General features: G+C 43.5%; 1 protein-coding gene across 1 annotated transcript; it reads left to right on the top strand.

Moving 5' to 3' along the window:
• UPK1B (uroplakin 1B) lies at positions 1-26,373 on the top strand. The gene is made up of 8 exons (XM_025874573.2): positions 1-30; positions 10,485-10,572; positions 11,592-11,792; positions 14,275-14,349; positions 15,047-15,169; positions 17,617-17,796; positions 22,292-22,375; positions 26,089-26,373. Exons 2-8 carry the CDS (start codon positions 10,504-10,506, stop codon positions 26,137-26,139), a joined length of 783 nt encoding a protein of 260 aa, XP_025730358.1. The 5' UTR covers positions 1-30; positions 10,485-10,503; the 3' UTR covers positions 26,140-26,373.

The raw sequence follows: 26,373 nt of genomic DNA on the forward strand, positions 1-26,373 counted from the left end.
GACACAGCACAAGGAGAAGGAGAGGGCAAGGTGAGTAGACTGATCTCCCTCTGCAGGGAGGACAACTGCACTCTCAATAGCTGGGCTGCTTTCCTGGGAGGCCGGCGGGGGTCTGAAAGCGCAAAGGGGAGAGGATCATTTCCTCGGGAATAGATCTGTCATTTTTTGTAACTTGGAATATTATAACAATTTTGCTCTCTTTTACTTTAAATGGTACAAATTGTTTTCTTAAACCATTTGATATTGCTCAGTTCTCAGAACTGAGGTTAAAATTCTGGGAGTGTTATTCACCCACCCTGATTCCAACCTCCAGTTTCCTGACAGAAAGACCAAGAAAAATCCAAGAACCCCGGGAAAACCTTTATCTCCTGATTAAAATTTCAGACAGACCCCTGTGGACCCCAATTTCCTCGTGAAGTCAGAGAAGCAAAAAGAAAATTTAAGGAAACGGGCCATGTTCTTTCTTAATAATGTAGTAGGGAGAAAGTTCCCTGGTCGTCTTGTCAGAAATCATTTGATCCTGCCTACTCGTAATGGGATTTGTGAGGCAATTTACTCTTGTTTCTTCTCTGCAAACAGTTCTGTTTAATAAATGTGTCAGTTGAAATAAGTAAACAAATTAGCTTTATCTATGCAATGTTATTTTTACATAATTTATTTTTACTCTTCACCAATTAGTTGATCTACAGGATCCACAGGCCCTAAATATATTTTTCGTTCTAACAACGTTTCGACACATAATATGAATTAAGTTTCAAATAATGCTAGTATTATTCTGTGTAAGTTTAAAACCCCACTTATAACTAATTTCAAAGATTTTGAACACATTTTGAATTTCATTAATTTCAATGTCTTTTTAAAATTAAAGACAATGTTGGTCGACCGTTTCTCGATATATATACATATTTTTACAAACTTAAATAGTTTTCAAATCTTGAAAGAAATGGTTTTCCCTTTGATTAGCTCTTCTCAACGAGGAGAAAATTTTCTTGTTTTGCTTTCTGCTGCAACAGACTTTTTTCCTTTCTGCTACAATAGGCTTAAAAATCAACTCACCTACTTTTTTTTTGTTTTTATTACCTGGAAAGAATATAGACTTGTAAATCCAAAGGGGAATTTACATACTGTTTAGTCAAGAAAAACAAATGAAATCTCAATATTTCTTTTTGACCTCTCCTGCTCACATTCTTACCGAGAGCAAACATTGATCAGCCCATGCAGGTTGCCCACACCCCTGAGGTTCCCTAACTGGGGCAAAGACCAAATTCACAAAGAGGTGCCCTAATATTACCTCTCCCAAGGAGTCTCCATAGCATTCTTGCCTTGGGGCCAGGCTTCCTGCTGGCATTGCCCACACCTGAGGTCCTCACTTGGCTGAGAAAGCCTGAGCCATTGCTTCTACCTTAGTCCTGACTTCAGGTGGGTGGATGACTCTGAGGTCAGCATGGCAAGCATCAGGAGTCTAGAACTCTCTGTGATGATGGAAATGCTCTATACAATAGCCACTAACTACCTACCTGTGGCTATTGAGCACTTAAAATAGGGTTAGTGTTACTAAAGAACTGAATTTTAAATTTTATGTCATTGAACTAGTTGGAATGAAAATACCTACATGCAGCTACTAGTTACCATATTAGAGAGAGCAGGTTTAGAGCTTTAAAGCAAGAAAAACCAATGGAGGCTGTGAGCCCTGGGTGTCATGGTGTCATGACCCTGGAAACAAGCACCATTTTTCATCATTCCCAGGGACTCATCCTACCCTAAACTTAAGCAGACCAGCAATTGTTCTGATCCAAAATCCTCACACCCATCTTTCTTCTCCCCTCTAAGTCATACAACTGTCTACTCTTGTTCTGGGTTTCAAGGGCACGGCTGATGCAACAGCATGGTGTGTTTCTTGTTTCTTCCTCTTATTTCTCTATTTTTTTTTCTTTTGTTAATCCAAATTTCTCTAGCGTGAGCTAGAGTTTGAGGTGTGGTTTGCATGTTCTCTGGTCCAACAAATTTGAGTGAGGAAAAGAGGTAATGAATTTGAAAACATGATCTCATGCTTGGTGGGAGAGTCTCACTTCTTTTTCTTCTGCTTTGAAAGTGGTTTGTTTAGTGAGCAATGGTTTTTAGCCCTATTCAATGTGTCTGGAAACATCAACACTGTGGATATGAGTAATTTTTATAAGAAAACAAACTGAATGAGGGCAAAAGAAAAAAAAAGAAATAAAACTCTAGCCTTTTAAAATGTTTGCATTCCTCAGAGCAAAGGAGCTCCTGGGATGTTGAGCAATTTGAGTATATCATCATGGTGCCAGGCCACTGGGCAGTTTTTAACAGGGCGGGGCTCACAGAGGCTATTCTTGAATGTGGAAAACATTTTGAGGCAAGCTGCATACTTTCAGTCAGGGGCGATAACATTTCTGCAGTGGACAGCCACCACTCGGCTCTCTGCCCTCTAACAATCCCACCTTTTAAAATTCGCCTCACCCCATTTGCTTCTTTGTTATCCCTGCCAAGTTTAAGAAGAAATCTAATACCTATGAGGGAAGTGCTACTTTGGAATAACACACAAAGTTTCCACAGACCCCATATTTGAAATAGCTGATACATACTGGAGGCTACAAGGGAAGGTAGGAGGGGAAGACACATCATATTGTCAGGACTCAGTCTCTATCCATGGAATACAGACCCAAGACTCCAGATCATGCATTAGGTTAGTCCACTGAGGCTCTACACTCCTTGGGTCTCTTTCTCTCTCGTGTGTCTTTCCTCTCCCTTTGGAAATACAAGGAAGGGATTTGATAAAATCGTTCACAATGAGGCATTGACATTGATGACTCATAAGACACACTGTGCCTCTTTTATATGGATGTGCATTCTGATCAGAAGCAAAGGAGTAATTCTCTCGTGGGATTTCAGAAATTAGGGTAAAGAGGGAGGAAGACTGAATGGAGGGCAAAGACAGAAGGCTCTCTCCTTGCCAGCTTTGTTTATGTGACTCCCTTCATGGCTTAACCTGTAAGAGAAAAGAGCAGGGCAGGGCATGGGACTTTCTCTCAACTTTAAAGAAACATAAAGGGAGGTGTTGTCTATCTACCTTTAAAAAGAAGAATGATTAGTGACAAACTCAATAAAAGGCTGTGAAGAGTCAGGAGAGCTGGACTTGAATCTTGACTCTGCAAACAACACATCCGTGATCTTGAACAAGTCACTTCGCCTCTGGGAGCCTCACTTTCCTCATTTGCACAATGAGAGGACTGACTACAAAGCCTCTACATCTTCAGCCAAATAAAGAGAAATTAGTTTTAAGGAAGTGGCTCCCATGGCTGTAGGGGCTTGCAAGCCCAAAATCTGTAAGGCAGCCGCAAATTCAGGAAAGAAGTTGATGCTGCAGTCTTGAGTCTGAAGTCTGCAGACGAGCTTTCTGTTTTGCAGTTTGGGGGCAGAATGGCTTCTTCCTTGGGAAATCTGTCTTTGCTCTTAAGGCCCTTAACTGATTGGAAGAGGCCCATCCCTGCTGTGGAGAGTCATCTGCTTTCCTCCAAGTCTATTGATTTAAATGTCAGTCATGTCTGTAAAAACGTCCTCACAGCCACAGCTAGACTGGTATTTGACCAAACAACTGGGCACTGTACCCTCGTCAAGGCCCCAGAGAACACCACAGTTGATAGTCTGTACGGAGAGTGCTACCATCCGTCCTTACCTTTTGTTCTCCCTCCGGGCCTGTCCTCTCCGGTAAGGGCAATACATTCATAACGTCTTTTTTTTTTTTTTTTTTTAACAGTCATTGGTGTGAAAATTTGTCAAAGTTTTTATTGTTTTAACTTAAATTAGTCTGCCCTGGTGCACAGGCATTCAGAACCTTCAAAGAACTCTGAAAGATGAGCCAGGCCTGATGGTTTCCTTTCATGGAAATCATGTTGCCTTTGCTCCAAGTTTGCCAAGAACCCCTTCCCGGACGCTCCTCCAGCTGTCTATTATGGAAGTCGCCTGTTTTCCAGGGAACTTTCCTAGAAGTGTTCCACTCAACACAGGTCTCTTTGACACAGAGACTATGTAATATCAATGTTCACATTTTGACCAGGGTTTTCCAACTTCACTTTTGAGTGTCTCCTAACTCCCCGGGAACTAACTTTCTAGCTCAGTACTTTTCCTACATCTTTCATTCCTCTTAGTTCTAGAAGAGTGGTTCGTAGCCACTCTGGGGCTCACCATGTGGCTCAGAAATTCAGAGTTGATGAGGGAAAGCTCTCCACTCTTGCTTCAGCCAAATTTTGATCTGGTTTTATATATTAGCATCCCATATTAAAATCTTATGTCCTTTGAAATGTGGCTCTGTGTTTTAAAACAAAATTAAATCACTAGTTTTAGGTGTTTTCACCATCCAAGTCTGTTGGCTTGGTCTACCTGCTTCAAGAAACTGAGGCAAAAATAAAGAAAATGAATATTGGTTGAGGAACTAATATTGTGTTAGTATTCACCTATATTCTCACTAAATTTTCACAGTAACCTTTTGAGTTAGTTACTGTGATACCCATTTAGATTTTTTTTTTTATTTATTTATTCATGAGAGACAGAGGGAGAGAGAGAGAGAAGCAGAGGGAGAAAGAAGCAGGCTCCCAAGGAGCAGGGAGCCCGATGCGGGACTCGATCCCAGGACCCCGGATCATGACCTGAGCCGAAGGCAGACGCTTAACCATCTGAGCCACCCAGGCGCCCTGTGATACCCATTTAGACATAAAGCTCAACAAGATTAAGAAACTTACCTGAGCTCATAAAACTGCTAAGCAGCAGGGATGACTGGGTGGCTCAGTCAGTTAAGTGTCTGCCTTCAGCTCAGGTCATGATCCCAAGGTGCTGGGATCAAGTCTTGCATCGGGCTCCCTGCTCAGCGGGGAGCCTGCTTCAAACCTCTGCCTGCCACTCCCCCTGCTTGTGCGCTCTCTCTCTCTGACAGATAAATAAATAAAATCTTTAAAAAACAAAAACTGCTAAGTAGCAGAGCAGAGATTCAAACCCAGGTCTGTCCAAAGCCCCTGCTCATCCCATTTCACTGTACTTTCTAACCCATTCTGCAACAGAGGTCTCAGCAAACAAGTCACTCATATATTCATTCATTCGTTCATTCATTCAAATACACATTCTAAGATCTACTTTATCTGCCTTTTGTTTAGCAAAATAATTTATTGAGTGCCTACTATGTGTCAAGTACTGTGACACCTTGGACCTAGAAAGACAAATGAAACAGGGTCCCAGCACCTTCTCCTGCTTCAGAGACTCTTGCAGTAATAGAGTGCAGGGAACTCTTTGAACATTGATAACAGAAGAATGCACAGGGGGAGCAGAACAGAGTCCCCCCTAAGTAAATTCTGCAGCCCGTGCACGGAGGAGAATCTCGAGTGTCAGCCTAACATCACCTCACCGTCCAGAGCAGAAGCACTAGAGCTAGCCAAAGCCAGAGGGATGGAGCCCAGTGTCTGGGTGTTCTGTTCAGGAACGTGGACGCAATGCAGAGAGGGTCCCTCCCATACAGATGTGCTGCTTGGTACCTAACTCTGGCCACACCCCAAGCACAACTGGGAAGCTTTTTTCTTGTCCCAAAGAGATTATTCCACACCCCCCATGAATCCTTCCATGGAAAATAAGAAGCAGCACACATGGGTAAGGCCTATAGATCCCCACAGCAGAGCACACCCCAGGCAAGGGACAGAAGGAAGGTAGAAGGGGCTGCTTGCCCTCAACCTGGAAGACGTTACCTCCTGGCTAGGCCCCGGGTGTCACTGGTGCATAAAGCCAAGCCACAGCCCAATATTCTGTCCTTCCTAAATATGCCCCTGGTTATTAATCATGATTTCTTAGGTTTATAAACAAACAGTATTTGCCAACCCCTTCCCCATCTTTTTTCTCAGCGATCACAAAGACCCCATCAAACACACTGTGTTTTACCCATTTTATAAAGAGGAAGCAGACAGTGAGTGACATTGCCCAGGGGTACACAGAAAGGCTGGGCAAGACTGGGGTTTGAAGCTCAGCATTCTGACACCACGTCCAGTGGGTTCACAGACCACAGCCACTAGGCCACAGCGTGAGCCACGAGGAGCCTACACTTGGCTTCCTAACTGCCATCTCTCTTGACATTTGTGGCTGTTTGGCAGATGCAACAAATGTTTTAGGTTCTCTATACACCGACCTAGTCTAAAATAGAGGTGACCAAGGAGAGGCTATGAAACGTCGACTCTCACATTAACCTACACATGTGCACCTTTTCCTTCCAAGAATTTTGGTCCCAAGGAGTGGGTGAGAAAACTGCAGGTTTGGGGTACATCTAAACAAATTTTGTGGGAAAACGTGGGTGCAGCCCTGGGTCTGGGGAAGATGTGCAAATATGAGTGCAATGTCAAGGAGCCTAGGAGACAAGAACCTGGAGAAGTGAATGAAAAGAGGCCCAGTGATTCTGACCTTGGCAAAGGCGGATCATCTGAGCAGCAAAATGGACCTGTTCTCTCTGTTTGAGGGTTAGCAAGGAAGTGAGCCAGGTATTGCTCTTTAGATTAGCTCTGTGACAGGACTTTATACATTGCGCAGTGTTAAGGAAATGATCCGAAACAAGACAGACCTGGGTTTGAATCTCAGCTTTTTTTTTTTTTAAGATTATTTATTTATTTATTTGAGAGAAAAGGGAGAGAGAGAAAGAGCTTGAGTGGGGAGGGGGGACAGAGGGAGGGGGAGAAGCAGACTCCCCACTGAGCAGGGAGCCCGATGTGGGGCTCGATCCCAGGACCCTGGGATCATGGGATCATGACCTGAGCCAAAGGCAGATGCTTAACTTACTGAGACACCGAGGCGCCCCTGAATCTGAGCTTTTGCATTTTCTGGCAATGTGGCTTTGGGCAAAGTAAGCAATCTCTCAAGCCTCCCTTCCTTCATCTGCAAAATGGCAAGAAAACAGATTCTCCCCTAGATGCTCCAGGAGGGCAGCTCTGCTGACGCCTTGGTTTTAACCCAATGAGACTCCCGCCACACTTCGGACCTCCACTTCAGATGTTACATCTGTGTTGTTTAAAGCCACTAAGTTTGTGGTAACTTGTTATAGCAGCCGTAGGAAATTAATACAGATTTCGGTAAAACAAAACAAAACAAAAAACAAAAAACAAACAAACAAAAATCTCTTGGATCTGTTGAGAGATGAACTAAGTGCCTAACATGTGCTGAGGACATCAGTCTTTAATAAATGAGAGATTTCATTGTCGTTTTGTTATTTTGGAAGATGGGAGTGACTTCCTAAGTTATTATGCACCACTGATCCCAGAGGCCTGAAGGAGAGGAGAATGCACCGGGCAAACAGAAAAATCTAGTCATCAGCAACTGGAGCAGCTCTTGCCCATCACTATATCCCTGCCCTTCCATAAATCAGCCCGCAGTCAGGCTGCATCCCCGGCACTTCCTACTGCGTGCCTGGCTCGATTTCTTCCCTTCACTCTTCTTTTTGCTCAAAGCAACCCCTCATCTATCTCCCTCTCCCCCTCTTGTCTGCAGGGTTCCCCCTGATCCTGATGGGCAACCCTCTCACCGAGTACTCAGTTGTCTCTTTCCCGCTTTATAAAACTGTGTGGCCGGTCGTCTTTGGAAAAGTGTGTTTAGGGGGTTGATGAGTCCACCGTGTCCAAATCCCATGTTGAGTCCCTTCAGCTCCTTTCTGGCCCAATAAAGCCCCTCTTTGGTGGCCTGCCTACCCTCTGCCTTAAATCCCTAGTGCTATCTCCCCCTTTATTTGACCGCATACAGTCATTTTTGCTTGAATCCATGTTGCTGTAATCACACTTTAAATTCCTTAAAAGAACCAAGTGCTTTTTTCTGTTCTTTAAACCCAACTAATCAACACAAGTAGGCTGCTACCCAGCAAATGGGTGCATAACCCATACTGGTGGAAATGGCACTGCACTTGGCTTCTCCAGATTTTTGCCCTTTACTCTCTATACTTACCGTTGTCTGAACTTTCACCTTTCACCGTCTATTTATTTTTGTCTCTAGATGGTAACTCAACTGGTCAGGAGCAATGTCTGTGCATACCAGTCATGAACTTTACAATGTGGCTGGTCTGGTCACAGGAGTAAAGATCTCCCTTGGTGGAGTTTGTGCATTCACTCCTTCAGGGTCCTCGGGCTCCACTCAGTCTGGTGTGTGACAATTACTGGAACAATTGCAGGAAAGAATAAATGTCACTTCTAAGCAGAAACTACACAGAAAGGTCTTGTAACAATGGCCCGATTTCTTCTATTCACTCAGCAAACACTGATGGAGAAGCCATGATGCACCCAATTCTGGGCCCAAAACACTTAGGGATTTTAACTCCTTCAATTCCCACCCCTGTCCAGGCAAACGAGTAAGGGAAAATAGACAAGTGGAGGTTATGTGGAAGGTTGTTGATGCTTACAGTGTAAAAATGAAGTTAAATTTTAACAAGGTCTAAGTAGAAAGCTTGCCTCCCTTTAATTCCCTATACAAACTGGGATTTTAGCCAAACTGCCTCAGTTGCTACCTCATGGTCACCTTGCTCTTCTGGGTCTCTGCTCCCTGATTTTTCCTTTCCCTGGAATGTTGGCGGCCCCCACCTTCCTCCCACATCGCCCTATATCTCTAGTCTACTTACCAAAACCATACACATTCTGCGAGGCTTACACCTTCCCTACTCAGAACTCCCACAGCACTTAGGGTCTTACTAGATGTAATTAAAGTTACTTAGGAACTATCTTAGCTTCCCTACTAAAGCATAAAATCCTAGACTACAGCAATCTCCCTTATTATCTTTGTGTACCTCAAAACTCAAGTTGTATCCTTTAATACATTTTGATTTACAGCATGAATGCAGAAGTGATTAGTCACTTAAATCAATACCACGGTAAGAGATGGCTTTTCTGAAGGTATTTTAAAGTACAAAAGCTAAAGTAATTGACCCATACACTTACCCTCATGTTCCTTCCAGAGACTCCTCAGAAGGGAGAGGCCCACTTATTTTTAGTGCCATACAAAGCACTAAACCTCGTAAATAATTCCTGGGAGCCAGTGTGGGCTGGAGGATGCGCTTGGGCTCGAGTCATGCAGACCAAGGTCTCCAGCCTGGTTCTTGCACTTACGGGTTGCATGACCCGGCGGATCTGAATGACGTAAATTAAAGCTTTAGTTTCCTCACCGGCAGGATGAGGCTCACCTTTTTTTTGTTTTCTACCTAATCTTGGGCTATGAGAATGAGATGTGTGTGAGAGAATCACCAAGGAGAGCCGCGCATGGAAGGAATTATACGTCCGCCCCTCTTCTCCCACACCCTGCCTTGTGCAACGGGGTACTTTATTTTTATTTACTTATTTATTTTTCCAAGTTTTTATTTAAATTCAAGTTAGTTAACATATGGTGTCGTATTGGTTTCAGGAGTAGAATTTAATGATTCATCAGTTGCATATAACACCTGGTGCTCATCACATCACATGCCCTCCTTAATGCCCATCACCCGGTTACCCCATTCTCCCACCCACCTCCCCTCCAGCAACCCTGTTTGTTCCCTAGAGTTAAGAGTCTCTTATGGTTTGCCTCCCTCTCTGTTTTTATCTTATTTTATTTTCCCTTCCCTTCTCCTATGTTCCTCGGTTTTGTTTCTTGAATTCCACATATCCGTGAAATCATATAATTGTCTTTCTCTGATTGACTTATTTCGCTTAGCATAATACCCTCTAGGTCCATCCATGTCATTGCAAATGGCAAGATTTCATTTCTTTTTGATGGCTGAGTAATATTCTGTTATATGTGTGTATATATATATCACATCTTGTTTACCTACTCATCAGTCAGTGGACACTTGGGCTCTTTCCATAGTTTGGCTATTGTTGATAATGTTGCCGTAAACATTGGGATGCAGGTGCCTGTTCGAATCTGTATCTTTGTATCCTTTGGGTAAATAAACAGGGTACTTTTTAAATTGCCAATTATTTTTGAAGGTAACGAAATATTCTGATAATAATGGTTTTTAACAGCTGCGTGTAGCCCATATGGGCCCTGTCAACTCTGGCCATGTGTTTACTTTTTGGGTTTTGGTTCACCGCAACCAAGGGCAGGAAGAGCCATGGCAGGATCCCTGCCCAGTCCTCAGCACCCCATGTTTGCACTTGTCGATGTACAGGACCTCAGTTCATCACACAGATGTGTGCAGTCTGCATATTCTACACCTTAAAGGACCACTGAAAGTCACTGATCGGACTCCAGCAAGCTTTCCTTTTTCTTCTTCTTCATAAAATTACGGTAAAAAAAAAAAAAATTACAGTGATTCCTGAGCTTAGTAACCAAATTCCCACCCTTGCTAAATGATTGCCTAAATTTGGTTTGGATGCTTTGGAATGCAAGAAGGTGATCCGCAATGGTGTGAGGTAGTCACGTCATGGAACATGAAGCAGCATTTGTCACCTGGTCCTATTCAGTTGTACTGTTCTCCACTGTGTCTCCAGCTTGTGCCAAATCCTGAAGATGGCCAAAGATGACTCCACCATTCATTGTTTCCAGGGCCTGCTGATTTTTGGAAATGTGATTGTTGGTGTAAGTACGAGTATTTTTCAGGAAATTCTGTTCCTTCTGTAATCCCAGTTTTTGGATTAATCAAAAGTGAGAGTTTAAAGGAAAATAATGATATAATTACTCGCTTCCTCTCTCTTTTCTTCATTCCAGGAAATGTGTTAGTAAAATATGTTAGCTAGAACTTATATAAATAATCATATATAACTATGCAATATGTTGAAAGACCATGGTTTAAAAAAAAAAAAAAAGGATATTTCCCTCCCAACTTTAAAACACAGTAATCTGAAAGAAGCCATGTCCACCATGGTCAGTGTTCAAACATTCCCACCACACACACACTTTGGTGTTTCTTTCCTATTTCACCTTGGTTTGAGCTCCATGGAACTGTTCTGTTAAGGCTGTTGGGGACAGATGTTTGTGTTTACATGTCTTTATCACACGGAGGCCAGTGCCAGGAAAGTCAGAGTGGCTCAAAGGCTGTGTGGGCTCAGTGTGCTGACAGAGCACTCGAGAGTCAGGATCACTGGCTCTAGGCCCAGCCCCACCACCAACTGTACTCTGGACAAGTCATCAGCTTTCAAGGCCAAGAGCCCTCGTCTATAAAATGCAGAGTGTGGGAAAGATAACCACCAAGGTTCCTTGGTTTTTTGGCACTCATGTATGAGTATGACCAGGACTAGTTCAAATATTATAATCCAGGAATTTGGGCAGAGGGCAGTGAAAGTGGGGCTGGGAGGTTATCTCCATACGAGAAGATATTGTTGAGTGGTTCATGCCCCAATAACTCTAGATGGTCTAAAATTGCCTGAGTCTTTTCCCAAATAGCAATAAGACAGAGTGACATGTGGGAGGAAGCATACAACTTATTAATAGGTTGGAAGGAGCTATTTGATTTCCTGGTAATGAGTTTAAGTCCATGGCTTTGAGCCTATGCAGGGACAGAGTGAGTCTCGCTCATAACCCCCTCCCCACTGTTCGGCATCCCTTTCCCAATGCTGCTCTCCTGACCACCGGCCTGATAGAACGCCCTCTGCCCCCAGATGTGTGGCATCGCCCTGACCGCAGAGTGCATCTTCTTCGTATCCGATCAGCACAGCCTCTACCCACTGCTTGAAGCCACCAACAATGATGACATCTACGGGGCAGCCTGGATTGGCATGTTTGTCGGCATCTGTCTCTTCTGCCTGTCAATTCTAGGCATCGTAGGCATCATGAGATCCAACAGGAAAATTCTCCTGGCGGTGAGACCTTAAAACTCTCTACAGTGCCCTCCTGGATCAATTCTGATGGACTGTTTCTTCCTCCCTGAGCACAGTGATTTGGCTTGTAGTGGGGCAGGTGGGAGCAAAGAGCCAGGTGAGGAGTGACAAGGAGGCTGAGACTCTCCCTGCGCTGAAGCTTGTCCATGTGGGGGCAAGGATGTCCTCCACTATTGCAAGTCCAGAAGATGCCAGTATAGAGGACCCACAGGGGAGAAACCTGGGGGTGACCCTGGAGCACTTTCCAGCTCTGTGCTTCTCTACCTGGTGTCTGCATGCATCCAGCAGGTACAGCCAGGAGCTCCATAGGCCAAAGAAGAGACAGAGTGAAAACATGATCATTAGATTTTTTTCTCTTGACAATAAGTAAAGCATTATTTTAATATTAATCAGTCATTGATATTTTAGGATACAAAATGCAAAATATGCACGAATTTTTAAGAGAAAGCATGAGCTTTTTCTGACATTTTTGAGCTCAAGGCTGATGATTTTGTATAAAGACCTGCATTTCCCATATTTTGCATTCATTCTACTTTTCAGGGACCCTAGAAAACCTTGATGCACGCACTAGAGAGGATAGAGGACAGCTTCAGCTCCCACATGCCTGTGGTGCTCGAACACCATGCACCCACAGAGAAGCTTCTGTCCTGAGCCACAGACAGCAAGGTCATGCCCTGCCTTTGTAGATGGAAGCAGACGTGCAACCAGCAGAGCTAAGAACCCTTGGTATTGGATCTAGACCTCTATTCTCTTTCCCCATGCTCAGGACAATAGTTTCTCACACTGTGATGGCGTCCCACCCCCACTCCCCACCCTAAAATAACTCTCCTACCCAAATGCTACAGGACCTGAGTTACACCTTTATGGAACAAGCCCAGCAACTTAAGATGCTTGTTGGTTTACTTTTCCTGTGATCTAAACATTGTCCCGGCACCCAGAGAATGCAGAACATTTACATTCTCTGATTCCTTTAGCATGAGTTGGTTCCAGGGCAAAAGCACCCACTTCTTCGGGGTGGGGAAAAGAATGCAGGGAAAGGGGGAAGAGGGGCAGGTGTCCCCAGAGACAAGTTTCACCTGCATCCTGGTCTCATTTTGGACCAGTCACGTATGCATGACACAGCCAGGAGGGAACATTCTTCACTGTGTCCTGCAAAGGAAAGGAGCAAGGGAGAAATGGAGAAAACCCCTGTACCCCAGGCCTCCTTTCTGGAGTGTCTTTAAGGGGTTTCCAAGCCCCTTTAAGAAGAACCATCAACACTCTTCTTTTTTTTCCTTTTAAGGATTTTATTTTTAAGTAATTTCTACACCCAACGTGGGGCTCGAACTCACAACCCCGAGATCAAGAGTCACATGCTCTATGGACTGAGCCAGCCAGGTGCCCCCAACCACCAAAGCTCTTGACAAAAAACAAGGCAGCAAATGTTATGAGGCCTCTGATGGTGCTCCTGCTACTCACTCCCCAACCAAAGACTTTCTGTGAGCAGTAGCTGAGTCGTTAGGGCAGCCCAGGGTCCTGCTCAGAGAGCCGTCCCTGCCCAGGGAGAGAGCACAGTTTTCCTTTGCCTTCCCCCACCTACACTGACTGCAGCGCCCCTTCCCTAGAAGAACACAGGGACCCAAAGCAAATATGCAAGACTGAGGAAAGCGAAGACAGACCCTTGCGAATAGTTCCCATCCCAGATTCAGAGGCAACTTGCTGTTCAGGTATTTTTCAGTCATAAATAGAGGCAGTGTGGTGGGGAGGCATCGTGTGAAAGTGTGTGCGCATGCGTGAGCGTAAACACACAGACACACAAGGGCAACACACAGTGAGATGTGTTCCACTCGCCTGACCCATACCTGGAGGCCTGGGGGCTGCGAGAAGGGTGCCGGCGAAGGGCTGTGTACCTGGAGGCTGCCCGCTCCTTTCTGATGAGACTGGACCCTTGTCAGGAGGGACGATGAATGTTAAACATGATCCAGTTCATCTTCTTCTGACCTCTGTAATTCTAAAGTTTCAATAAACCATAAAGAAAATTTCTCTCATCGAGAGGGGATTTATGAAGCTCTATATAGTGTCTGATCCCTCCAAGACTCTCTTGCCAGCCATTGAATGACCAAACACACGCACGCACACACAGACACGCGTGCACACACATGCACACGCATGCACGCACACATCAGTTCGTTCTCTTGTGTTTGTTTTGCTCAGTTAAAATAGAAATGTAGGGTACTGGGCTGAGAAAGCTCTGTATTCGGTAGTCATTTGTTCTCTGGGCCTAAGGAGGGAATTGAGCTGATGAGCACCTAGCTCCAAGTCTTGTTCCAAACAGCTGATCAATGAAGGTTTGTTGAATAATTTCATTAATGATTAGATGGTTTTACTTAGATGCATATGCTGAAAGAATATGACAGTTATTTTTAATTCTCTTTTTTTTGGAGATAAATGTAATTCTTTTTTTCCCCATTTGTTTCCCTTCCAGTATTTCATTCTGATGTTTATAGTATATGGCTTTGAAGTGGCGTCTTGTATCACGGCAGCAACACAGCGAGACTTTGTGAGTACAGTCACAAGAAGCACAGAGCGAAAATGGCCCCGGGGGTCTTCACTATCATCGTCACGATACCGTGGCTGACATGTATTAGGCCCTTACTCTGTACGAGGTACCCCAGTATGTGCATTAATATTAAATATACAAGTCTACTTAATTCTCCTAACTTTATGAAATAGGTATTATCACAAGGGTCACTTTATAGATAAAGAAATGAGATTTTAAAAGGTGAAGTAACTTGTCCAAGGTTACGCAGCTGGTAAGTGAAGGAGGAGGATCCTGAGTCCAGGCCGAGCAGCTCCTGGGGCCCAAGCCTACACTGCTATGCCCTTCCCACTATGCCGCGGCCACCGGCCCTCCCGTAGGATGATCAATAATCCACAACATCTGAGATTTCCTCTCAATTCAGCAGCCTGCTTTCTCTCCTTTTCTCCACTTCCTAGCCTAAGCCACCCTAAAATGCCTGCCCACCTGGTCTCACTGGGATTTCTTTGAAGATGGGGGTTGGGGGTGTCTTCTCCCTTCATGGGGACTTCAGCCATCCAGAGCCTCACACCCCACCCACCCCTTCTTGGGGGCCTCTGCGAACAGTTTTACTCCAGGAGACAATGTTGAGTGGCCCTAGCAGTAGGCTGAGTAAATCATTTTGCTTCCTTGGGGATGAGCGTGCTAACTCTCCTCTTGTTGTCTCCTCCCACCATAGTTCACACCCAACCTCTTCCTGAAGCAGATGCTGGAGAGGTACCAAAACAACAGCCCTCCAAACAATGATGACCAATGGAAAAACAATGGAGTCACCAAGACCTGGGACAGACTCATGCTGCAGGTAATGCCTGCAATTTTGGCATTCTGTGCCTAAACCAGTATCCAGGAGTGAAGGTATGGATGGGACTGAAGTCAAAGAGTGGGGACCACAGCCTCTAGGACAGTTTCATTCAAAAAGAGACTGGACGGGGGCGCCCCGGTGGCTTAGTTGGTTAAGTGTCTGACTCTTGATTTCAGCCCAGGTCATGATCTCAAGGTCATGAGATAGAGCCCTGCATCGGGCTGGGCATGGAGCCTGCTTAAAATTCTCTCTCTCTCTCTCAAAAAAAAAAAAAAAGAAAAGAAAAAGAGACCAGACATAGGCAAGTTCATTTATTCTTCTTATCTATTCCTCCTGTGTGCACATAACTCAATGGAACCCGTAAATGTATATTTTATTTCTGAGCCATGATGTTGATTAATTTCCATTTAGGGATAATGACATTGATAAGAAATTGAGATCAGTCACACACACTGCCTCTTAGAACTCAAGCATCACTTACACTGAAAGAACAAGTTTGCTTCCTCCACATCACAGTTAACTCAAGTGGCAAATATTGCCTATTTTGCTTACTTAGTACCGATGGGCTAGTCCTGCCAAGGACCATGGGCTATGACCTGACTTGATTGCCCACTTGTCTGTATGCATCATACCTTATATGCAAGTTTACCTTAAAGATCATCAAAAATCCAAGTCTTTCAGAATATCCACTATTACCCCTACATTGCCTTATGTATATGAATGTCTATCCGTACGTAAGCCCTAACCTGACCCAACTCTCACACTGCCCCCTGCCTCCCTCCCCCTCCACTGGCTCACAGTGCATCATCAGCCAACTCCCTTAGCCTCTGCCCCCTCCTTGATGTCTCTTTACCCTCTATCCTCTAGCACTTCCTTCATTTATCTGAATATTCCGTAGGAATATTCCAACCATTCTTTTTACCCCATTAGGACCTCCAATTCACTGGCCACTTTTTTACTTTCTGTCACTCTTCTGACTATAGGTCATGTACTTTTTCTATTCTCTTAGCAAGAACTAAGCTCTTCAAATGAAAATGCAAATGGCCACACATCTGAAAAATCTTACCAACTTTTAAAAACCCAGTCTGAACTTAACCATTTTCCCCCAAAAAGGCTCAGATCAAAATATAGGATAATTACTTTCCTTCGCAAGGTATTTTCCATAATCCAGTGACAAAATAGGATATACTTTAAAGACACTAATTTGGGGTGCCTGGGTGGCTCAGTCGGTTAAGTGTCTGCCTTCAGCTCAGGTCATAATCCCAGGGTCCTGGGATCGAGCCCCGTGTTGGGCTCCCTCCACGGTGAGGAGTCTGCTTCTCCCTCTGCCCCTCACCCTGCTTGTGCTCTCTCTCTCTCTCTCAAATAAATAAATAAAATTAAAAAAAGATAAAGAGAGCTGATTTACCATCAAGTTTGTTTGAAAGTAATTCATTCTGGAAAGTTGGGAGGGGTCTATAGTTTTAATTTCTCCCCTTGAAACATTTTGGCAGAATTTCTACAAAGGAAGGAAAGTGATATGAAGTATGTTTTATCCTCTACCCTCAACTCTATCCAGAGTGTGAGGATATTAGCTATGTGTTCCTTGATCTTCCGCTCTTATGTAGGGGCAGAGCTGTGTGCCACCAGGTTTGGGTTATTTTTTTCCAGTTTACTCTAGAAAATGTTAAAAGTACAGAAATGTAAAATAAGAATTACTCATCACTTCTTCACTACTAAAAATTTTAATTTTCTGATTCTCAATTTGCTCATATGTCATATGAGAATAATCATACCTCCCTCACATTGCTATATCCAGATATTAGTATTAGTAATAATTAAGGGTTTACTGGGGTACCTGGGTGGCTCAGTCAGTTAATCGTCTGCCTTCAGCTCAGGTCATGATCCCAGGATACTGGGATCAAGCCCCGCATCCGGCTCCCTGTTCAGCGGGGAGTCTGCTTCTCCCTCTGCCCCTCACCCCGCTCATGTTCTCTCTCTCTCTCTCTTTCTCTCACTCTCTCTCTCAAATAAATAAAGTCTTTAAAAAATAATAATAATAATTAAGGGTTTACTATGGGCAAGGCAGTATACTAGACAGGTCAGGCACATTAGCTAGTTTAATCCTCACAGGAATTCTGAGGACCATGGACTGCGTGAAGGAAACAAGGCCATATTTTACAGTGAAGGAAAATGAGGCATAGTAGGGAGTTGAACTCATCAGAGGCTACAGAGCTCATTAGTGGCTAAGAGAGTAACAAATGTTGAAGTATTTTGTAAGCTCTAAAATGTAGGTTATCGATACCCTCAGTTCCCATTTGGGAATTCTGGGGAATTTGGGGAATTCTGGTAAACGTAAGATAGGGTATACTTTCCATATCTTCTTTCTCCATAAAATCTCAGTTGCTACATTCATGGCTCTAGCAAGGAGCACGGAAGAGAATTTTGTATCTCTACTCTGCTGACAGGACCATTGCTGTGGTGTAAATGGTCCATCAGACTGGCAGAAATATACGTCTGCCTTCCGGGCTGAGAATAATGATGCCGACTATCCCTGGCCTCGCCAGTGCTGTGTGGTGAACAATCTTAAAGAACCTCTCAACCTGGAGGCCTGCAAACTAGGAGTGCCTGGTTACTATCACAAGCAGGTGAGTCCTCTCTGCCCAACACCCGCTCTTTATGAGGGAAATACTGATTAACTATAGGTAATAATCTCTCATGAAGAATTCTGCATCCTTTTTCCCTAAACCTTATGTCAAGTATTTCCTTCTCTGTCAATAAAATGCAGTTGCTAATCTAGGGCTGTTCTGGGGAAATCTACCTTTTAATAAAATTAACAGAACATGAGAATTGCAATAGCAAAGTCCAACTTTGCTTAAATGCAGACTATTTGTACAATAGAATATAGGCTTGGTATTTCAAAAACTATTTCCATTAAACGAAGATTTATTCTATTTTTGCAAAATATAAATTGGAAGGGGTATGTACAAAAAAGATGTTTTGCTAGTGCCAAAGCAATGGTAATTGCTGACAGTAAATGCAGCAATTATATAACCACCTTCATTATTCAGTGGTAATATAGGATGGTCTTAATAGAATATTAAGTTGATGATTTGGGTAGAAGGCAGTTTACATACAGATGGTTTTTGAGAAAGTGTTTCCAGCCTGATTAGAATGATATAAAGATCCTGAAAACTAGCATTTATTACTTACTAAAGCCAGATACCGTTCCAAGTGCCATACATATATTAACTCATTTAGGGCTCAAAGGTAGGTGCCAGTATGATTCTTATTTTATGGACGAGGAACTGAGACATAGAGGTAGAAGATGTACCTTGCCCAAGGTCACTCAGCAAGTAAATGGTTGTGTCAGGATTCAAACCCAAGCAATCTGGCTCCAGAGCCCAGACTGTAAGCCAAGAAAGAACTTGGAAATATTCCCAAAAAGCCTGAGGAGAATTCTCCTATACTTGTGGTCAGCCTCCGAAATGCTTCTACTGCTTTGCGACTTACACTTTGAGGGAAGCTGGTTGTGTGCCAGTTCATTAAATATTGAGAAATGTCAGACTCCTTTAGTCTGGGAGCAAATAATACAAAGCGCACTTTCAAAATGAAGGACACCGAACAGCGGATCATCGTGCCGTACCTGGAAAGGTGCCTGGACTAGGATGGGTTGCATTCATCCAGAAAAGGACATGGGAGTGATGCAGATTATTTTGCAGAGTCCTTCAAAGCAACCCTTATTTAGCTTTTTGGCAATGTTGTTTTGGTGTCATTTTAACCAGTTACTTTCAGACTGCTCTAAGAATTAAATATATTTCTTATAATCACAGTATGCAGTATAATGACCACTCTCGGGAATGATAAATGCTTTCAGTATTTCAACCTTGGCACGGGCCCACACAAACGTATCTTGATTGGATTGGATTGTGTATAAACCGTATCATCTCTGTGAAAGGGACAGAAGAAGGTATTTGCCCTGAGATAATCAGCTGATCTCCTTAGGACATGTAATGTGTCTAGTAGCAAGGGACCTCCCCACTGAGTTTTGACAACCCTTCCCACCTCCTCCCTTGAGGTTCCTTGGCCTCACCTGTCCTTAACATTGCTACCTCCCCTAGCCGCTAGCCACACCACAACTACAAACTTACCATCCTGTAACCCTACTCCCCTGCCAAAGTTCTTTCCACACCTGAAATTCCTCTCTCTGTCCCCACTTCTCTGGGCTCCTACTCTCTCAATCTCACTCATTCTTCACCCTTGACACCTTTCCACCTCTCCCTCTCCCAGCCCCCCAGATTCACACACACCACCGTTCTTTCTGAGTTATAGGTCCTGCTACTTCTCCTACAGCAATCCCTTTCTACCAAGTAAAATATGCCACCCACTACTTCCTATACTTTACTTCTATTATTGCCGTTGGTGCCTTGAGTCAGATTGTAAGTATTTGCTCACAAATCTATTTTTTCTGAGTCTCCTCGAGGACCAGGCATTACTCAATTCTGCATCTTCAGTACTTCACATATTGCCTAGCTCAGAGCAGGCACTGAGAAATGGTTGGTGGGTGAGTGACTGAAGAGGGGAATGACTCTGTTTTTCATATCCATATTGCAGCTTTTCAAAATCTACATTGCATAAATGAAGGCTAACAAGATTAGAGAGGTCCTCATAAATGTGGGGAAATAGAAAAAAAAAACAGAATTTCACATAGCATGTCAGATGCAGATATATGTATTCTTACACGTGGTCCATCTGCCCCAGAAATGCTACGTGCAAATTCTGGTCATTATACCTCAGGAACATTATCACAGAACTGAAGAAGATCAAGGGAAGCAACATTACAATGATAAAAAACAAACAAACAAACGAAAACCACCATGACAAGGAACTAAATTAGAAGAGGTGAAACAACTGGGGCTTTTGTCTGTGAGTTCCATGAGAACAATACCCACGTCTGTCTTGTCACCGCTGAATGCCCAGCCCAGCACCTGGCACCTGACATAAGTGGGTTCTATGGGTACATATTAGGACAAACGACCCCCTCCCAGGATTGTCGGGAGGATCCATGAGTAATGGATATAGGGATGCTTGTGAGTTACTGTGTCATAGATGATACTGTTGTAATTATTACTTCATATCAGGCTCCATTCATTCTATCAATGTTTATTAGGTGCCTACTTTGTGCCAGGCACTTGTGCTGGGCTCCAGAGATTCAGCAATGGGCACAATAAGATCCCTGTCCTCGTACTTGTACTGTAGTATGGGAGAGAGACACCAAACAAATACATGATAAATTCCAGGTAGTGATAAATGCCATGAGGAGAAGCAAAGCAGGGGAGTGTATACGGAATGACACGGGAAAGAGTGTTTTTCTCTATGATGGTCAAGAAAGACTTCATTGGGATAATACTTGCACAGAGTTCTGAATTAAGTGAGGAAATGAGACACTCACTTAAAGAAGATGGAGAAGGGAGTTCTAAGCAAAGGAAGCAGCAGGTGCAAAGGCCCTGAAGTGGGAGCATTCTTAGCTTTTTAGAGGAACATCAAGGACATCAGCATGGCAAGGCCAGAATGAGTGAAGGAAGGGTAGAAGGCAAGGATGACTTAGATTTTGTAGGGCTTGACTCTACATGGAAGGATCCCCTCCTTAGGAAAAACGATTAAAAATGTGCATACAAAATTAGGTGCAGGGCCTTGAAATGGTCTTGTATGTAAGCAGCCCTGAAGTTTAAGTTCATTAGCTTTACAGGGAAACAGCCTCTGGTAGAGGATGCTGGGCTCATAGAGAGAGGCAGAGCCACATCAGACAGGACCCCGTAGGCCACTGGGAGGACTCAGAACTTCATTTTTAGGGTGGTGGAAAGCCATTTCTTTTGAGCAGGGATTTGAAGTGATCTGATTTATGTTTTACAAGCATCCCTCTGGCACTGTATAAGGATAAGTAGGGTGCCCACAGTGGACTCAGGCCCCAGGGAGACCAGTTAAGAGGCTGTTGTAGTAATTCTGGAGTGAGACCATAATGGACCAAGATGGTAGCAGGAAGTAATAAGTGTTTGGATTTGAGATATATTTTTAAAGTAGACCCAAAAGGTTTTGCTTAAGTATTTGATGTTGGACAAGAGGAGAACAGTTAAAGATAATTTCAAAATTTTTTACTTGAGCACATAGGTGAATGGAGATGCCTACAACATAGAGAAGAGTAAAGGGGAGGGAACTAAAAGCTTAGCAAAGTCAGGGTGTGTAAGTGGGTTAACAAGGGCCTCAAGCAGGGTCAGAAAGATGAAACCTCTAGTGTTCACCTGTAGCCACTGGGCAGGGTCTAAACTTCAAGGTCAGCCTTTTGAGGACATTTCCCTCTGGAGCACAGTGGTCCCTGGAACCACCTGGCTATTGCATTCCCTAGACTTCTCCCGGAGCTTTAGCACAGGTCACTCAGAGGGCAGCTCTAACCCCATGCACTTTGCATGGTGACAGGAACAGAGTGTGCTGCGTATAAAAACTCACTGGATTATGGCATGCATGAATGAGTGATTTGATTAACAAAAAATGAATTGCTTGCACGCACACCGTGGCTTCTCAAGGTGTCACTAGAATCCAATAAAGATATGTTGAAATATGATAGCAAATGAGAATTTAGACAGCATGAAATAGGGGTTCCTTTCCTGGTTAAAAAAAACCCTTTGATTTTTATAGATCAGAAGCACTTTTATTTAAGAACAAACAAATCAAAAGGTACCTCTGCCCTCAAAAAAAAAAATCTGTAAGGAGAGAAAAAAAACTCAATTTTTATTAAGAATGCTTTATATTGTACTTTATACTACAATTAAAAAAAAAAAAAGAATACATTGCCCATGTAGTCAATACGAAAAAATGTTAGCCTAAAATAGCAGCACCTTTGTTAGACTGAGTGGTAAAGACACAAAATAATGTGATTTAGAGTAATTGTTGAACAGGACTATTTCTATTCCCTCAGCAAAGCCCCATTTAATACCTGGCTCTCCAGGGGATGTGGAAATAACCTGGTTATGTTAACCTAGACTTTGGAATAGTATTGATCCAAGTGGAAATCCGCTTTCCTGCCCATCCCTTACATCTTTTTCTCTGGTTCCTCTCACACCCACGTGGAATCACCTGCTCCTCTAGGGATGCTATGAGCTCATCTCTGGACCGATGAACCGACATGCCTGGGGGGTGGCCTGGTTTGGATTTGCCATTCTCTGCTGGACTGTGAGTATTTCCCTGCACTTGATAAGGAGAGAACTTGAGATTGCCCCTGGTTAACCCAACCACACTAGAGAGTCTGGAAACAAAACCTCAGACCTGAGGGCTAGTCAGGAAGCTGCGGGCACCAGGCCAAGGACAGTGGATTCGATTGGCAGGTGGGGCATTTATATCCCCTCCAGGGGAAGGGATGTGCCCTACTAGCCAGGTCCCCTAGCTGATGGGGGAGCATTTGTCTGCTGCTCCAGCCCTCCGGATCTCATTAATTCATTATAGTTAGATACCAAAGAAATCTAAGTGGTTAGATACCACTTCCTGGGGAAGCTTGGAGAAAAGAAAATATGCCTGGGCCCCAACCTCTGAGATTCTGATTCAGTGGATCAGGGACCCAGGCATTAAAAAAAAATTTTTTTTCCTATGATTCTAATTTGCTGTCAGGATTAAGAGCCATTATATTGGGGAAGCAATTCTAAACTTTTGGTTTCAGAACCCCTTTACACTCTCAAAAATTATTGAGGACTCCAACGAGCTTTTATTTATGACGGCTATATCCATTTATATTTACCCTATTGGAAATTAACCCAGAATTTAAAAAAAAAAACTTATTAATTCTTTTGAAATAACAATAATAAACTAATTACATGTTAGCATTAACAATATATTTTTGTGGAAAAAGTGACTATTTTCCAAAACAAAAAATAGAAAAGTAGCTTTGTTTTACATTTTTAAAAGTCTGGTTTTAATAGAAGGCAGCTGGGTCCTCATATTTGCTTCTTCACTTAATCTGTTATAGTATGTCGCTTAGGTTGAAGGATTTGAAGAAAATCCACCCTCACGCTGATAGGTAGCTGAAAAAAACCAGGAGTGTTTTGATAGCCTTATCTAAAGATAATTGTGAATATTCTTCTTTGGTACTACATGGAAGTTGACAACTAGCAGTTTCTTAGAGGTTAGTTGCAATGTGGAATCTCAACAAACTTTTCAGACTCTATTATATTAAAATACATTTACATCAGTTTGTCTTACAATTTACATAAATCTTTTACGCATTCATGATTCTATAACATCATGCATTGGTCATTTGGGAAAATACTGGTTCACTGAGTTATGCTGATCTTCCACATGTTGGCTGAATTCTTTACTCAATACCAAGAAGTCACATTCTTTGCTATTGCCACATTGGAAAGGATCTTTATCGTGGGGATGCTATCAGCCCACCATGACAGAAACAAGTGGCCTGATTTTTGCTTGAGCGCCCAAATTTATCACTGGCAACAATACTGCCAGTTGTTTTCCTCAAAGACACAGGCTCACTTTGTAAATTTTTGAGAAAATGTCTGCCAAACATCCAATCTGAATAACTGTAGCTTGTCTATTAATCATTTTTTCAAGTAAAAATCATGTTTCATGCAAAAATGGCTAGTTCAGGGGCACCTGAGTGGCTCAGTCGGCTAAGCATCTGCCTTCGGCTCAGGTCATGTTCCCAGGGTCCTGGGATGGAGCCCCACGTAGGGCTCCCTGCTCAGTAGGGAGTCTGCTTCTCCCTCTCCCACTGCCTCTAACCACAGGCCCCCCCACCCCCGCCCAGCTCATGTTCGTTTTCTCTCTTAAATAAATAAAATCTTTTTTAAAAATGGCTAGTTCAGTATACAATCAAACAATCACACAAGTGCTTTTCCTTAAGACAACCATCAGATTTCAGTATGCAACAAAACTACTTTATGCATACTTTCCATTGCAAGAATATTAAAAAGATGTATATTCAGGGGCGCCTGGGTGGCTCAGTTGGTTAAGTGGCCACTCTTGATTTCTGCTCAGGTCATGTGATCTTAGGGTCTTGAGATCGAGCCCCCCACGTTGGGCTCCCCACCCCATCCCATGCAGGAGCGCACGTGCACTATCTCTCAAAGAAATAAATCTTTTTTTAAAAAAAGATTTATTTCTTTGAGAGAAGAGCAAAAGAGCACAAGGGGGGAGAGGGGCAGAGGGAGAAGCAGACTCCCCGCTGAGCAGGGAGCCTGATGAGGGGCTGGATCCCAGGACCCCAGGATCATGGCCTGAGTCAAAGGTAGACGCTTAACCAACCAAGCCACGCAGGTGCCCCAATAAATAAATCTTTCAAAAAAAAAAAAAGGTGTATATTCAAAGGTGAACATTTAATAAAACTAGTCATTCTTACTGCTTCATCAAAAACAATCTCAAAATTCTAAAACTCTAAATCTCTTATAGTGCCTTTGAACTGCAAGTACATAGCAGTGAAGAATACACTGACTCCTAACACAGTTCAATGCCTCTACCTCGAATCCTGCTAAGATGCTGGCATTTTTACCTTCCCCAGCTTTTGCACCATCAATGCAAATGTGGAAAACAGTGAAAAGAGCAAATAAAGTCTTAATATTATTATGCAAATGGTCTTGACATCAGGCCCACCCACAAGGGTCCCTTGGGTGTTTGTGCACCACACTTTAGGCAATGCTGGGTTCGGGGTGAGAAGCTGAGTGAGGCAGGAAGGGAAAGTGAACTCCTCTGAGAGTTCATGCTCACCCACCCTCAGGAAGTCCCATGGACACCGCACACACCGTGTCACCGTCACTCCGCTATGATGTATTTGTCTCTGCCAAAAGCCTGGGAACCAGCTGCCCTCTGTATCCCCAGGGCCTAGCAGAGCACGTAGCAGGTGCTTGATAGTTTGTTGAATGAATGGAAAATGGTTAACAGTGAAGTTTCTGTTCGTGAAATGCTAGCAGGAACTGTGGGACAATGCTTAAAGGCTCTAAACAATCTTACAACTCCAGACCAGTTGAAACTCTTGACATTTCCATAAGCATCAAATGGACTCTGAATCTAGTAAGTCCCCCTGAAATTCAAGAGGCAAGTGAGAGGAACTAAATGTATTGAAGGCCTGCTATGGACAAGACATTATATCCAATACTTTTAGCATTAAATCCTCACAATAGTAGCTAGGTAGGGAGCCAGTCTCCTTGGGTAAGTACCTTACCTTCTGTGTCCTTGGTCTCTTCATAGAGTTCTGGAAGCATTCAGTGGGGTTATATGTGTAGCACTCAGAACAGTGTCTGATGTATAGTAAGTTGTCAATAAACATCAGACATTAGTGGTCAGAGTATTTCTTTCTCATTCCGTCGTCTGACTCCGGGGTAGGTGAAGAATATTATCATTACCTTCCAGATGCAGGGAGGAGTGGTAGAGCTGCAACAGAACCAGAACCCAGAAATTCTCAGCCCTCCCCCAAGTCAAAAACCTTGAGTTCTGTGACATTCTGCAGGGGCAGCCATTCCAGTCACATTTTCCCAGCATTTCTGGGAAAAGAGGGGGTTCGTGGGAGGAGAGATTCAATGCTAGAAAGCAAGAAACTTGTACCTCCAATTGGTACATACAAGAAATAGGAATCCACTGGAATGTCATTAGCCCTGATGGGAAGAACGAATTTCTTTAGTTTAGCTGGTTTAGCACAGACGTGAGAGGTGCAACCCCAGCGGACAGGGAAGTCTAGGGCAGATTGGCGCAGGAAAGGGGGAACGGAGTTGCTATTGCTGGGTGGCAGGATAGTTACCTCTGCCCCAGGAGGTTTCTTAAGGCAAGATTACTCTTAAAAATTCAGCATCATCTAAGCCTGAGTGAACCTAACATCCTTTTTCCCCCCAAGTATGAGTTGTTTCTAAAACAATTCCTTATTTTTGTTTTTTTCCTTTGTATTCTAGTTTTGGGTTCTCCTGGGTACCATGTTCTACTGGAGCAGAATTGAATACTAAGAACAAAGTGTCACCACCACACCACCTTCCTGCAGTGACTCTGGACCCGGTGCTGCAAGCGAGCTCTCCTAGTAGAGCTCACATCTGCGCCCCGCGGGGGCCCTGTGCCTTCCTGCTCAAACTGCCAAGTCAGTTGGTGTGGTGTTTGCTGGGCTCTCAGCTTCTCAAAATTATTCTCACTAGTGTTTTCAGCCTGGTCTAGGGTTCTGTAACATTCTTACAGCCAGTAGGAAA

This window comes from Callorhinus ursinus, unplaced genomic scaffold (assembly GCF_003265705.2).
Source record: "Callorhinus ursinus isolate GAN/ISIS: 27379988/994484 unplaced genomic scaffold, GSC_fseal_2.0 scaffold1, whole genome shotgun sequence".
Classification (NCBI taxonomy): Eukaryota; Metazoa; Chordata; class Mammalia; order Carnivora; family Otariidae; genus Callorhinus; species Callorhinus ursinus.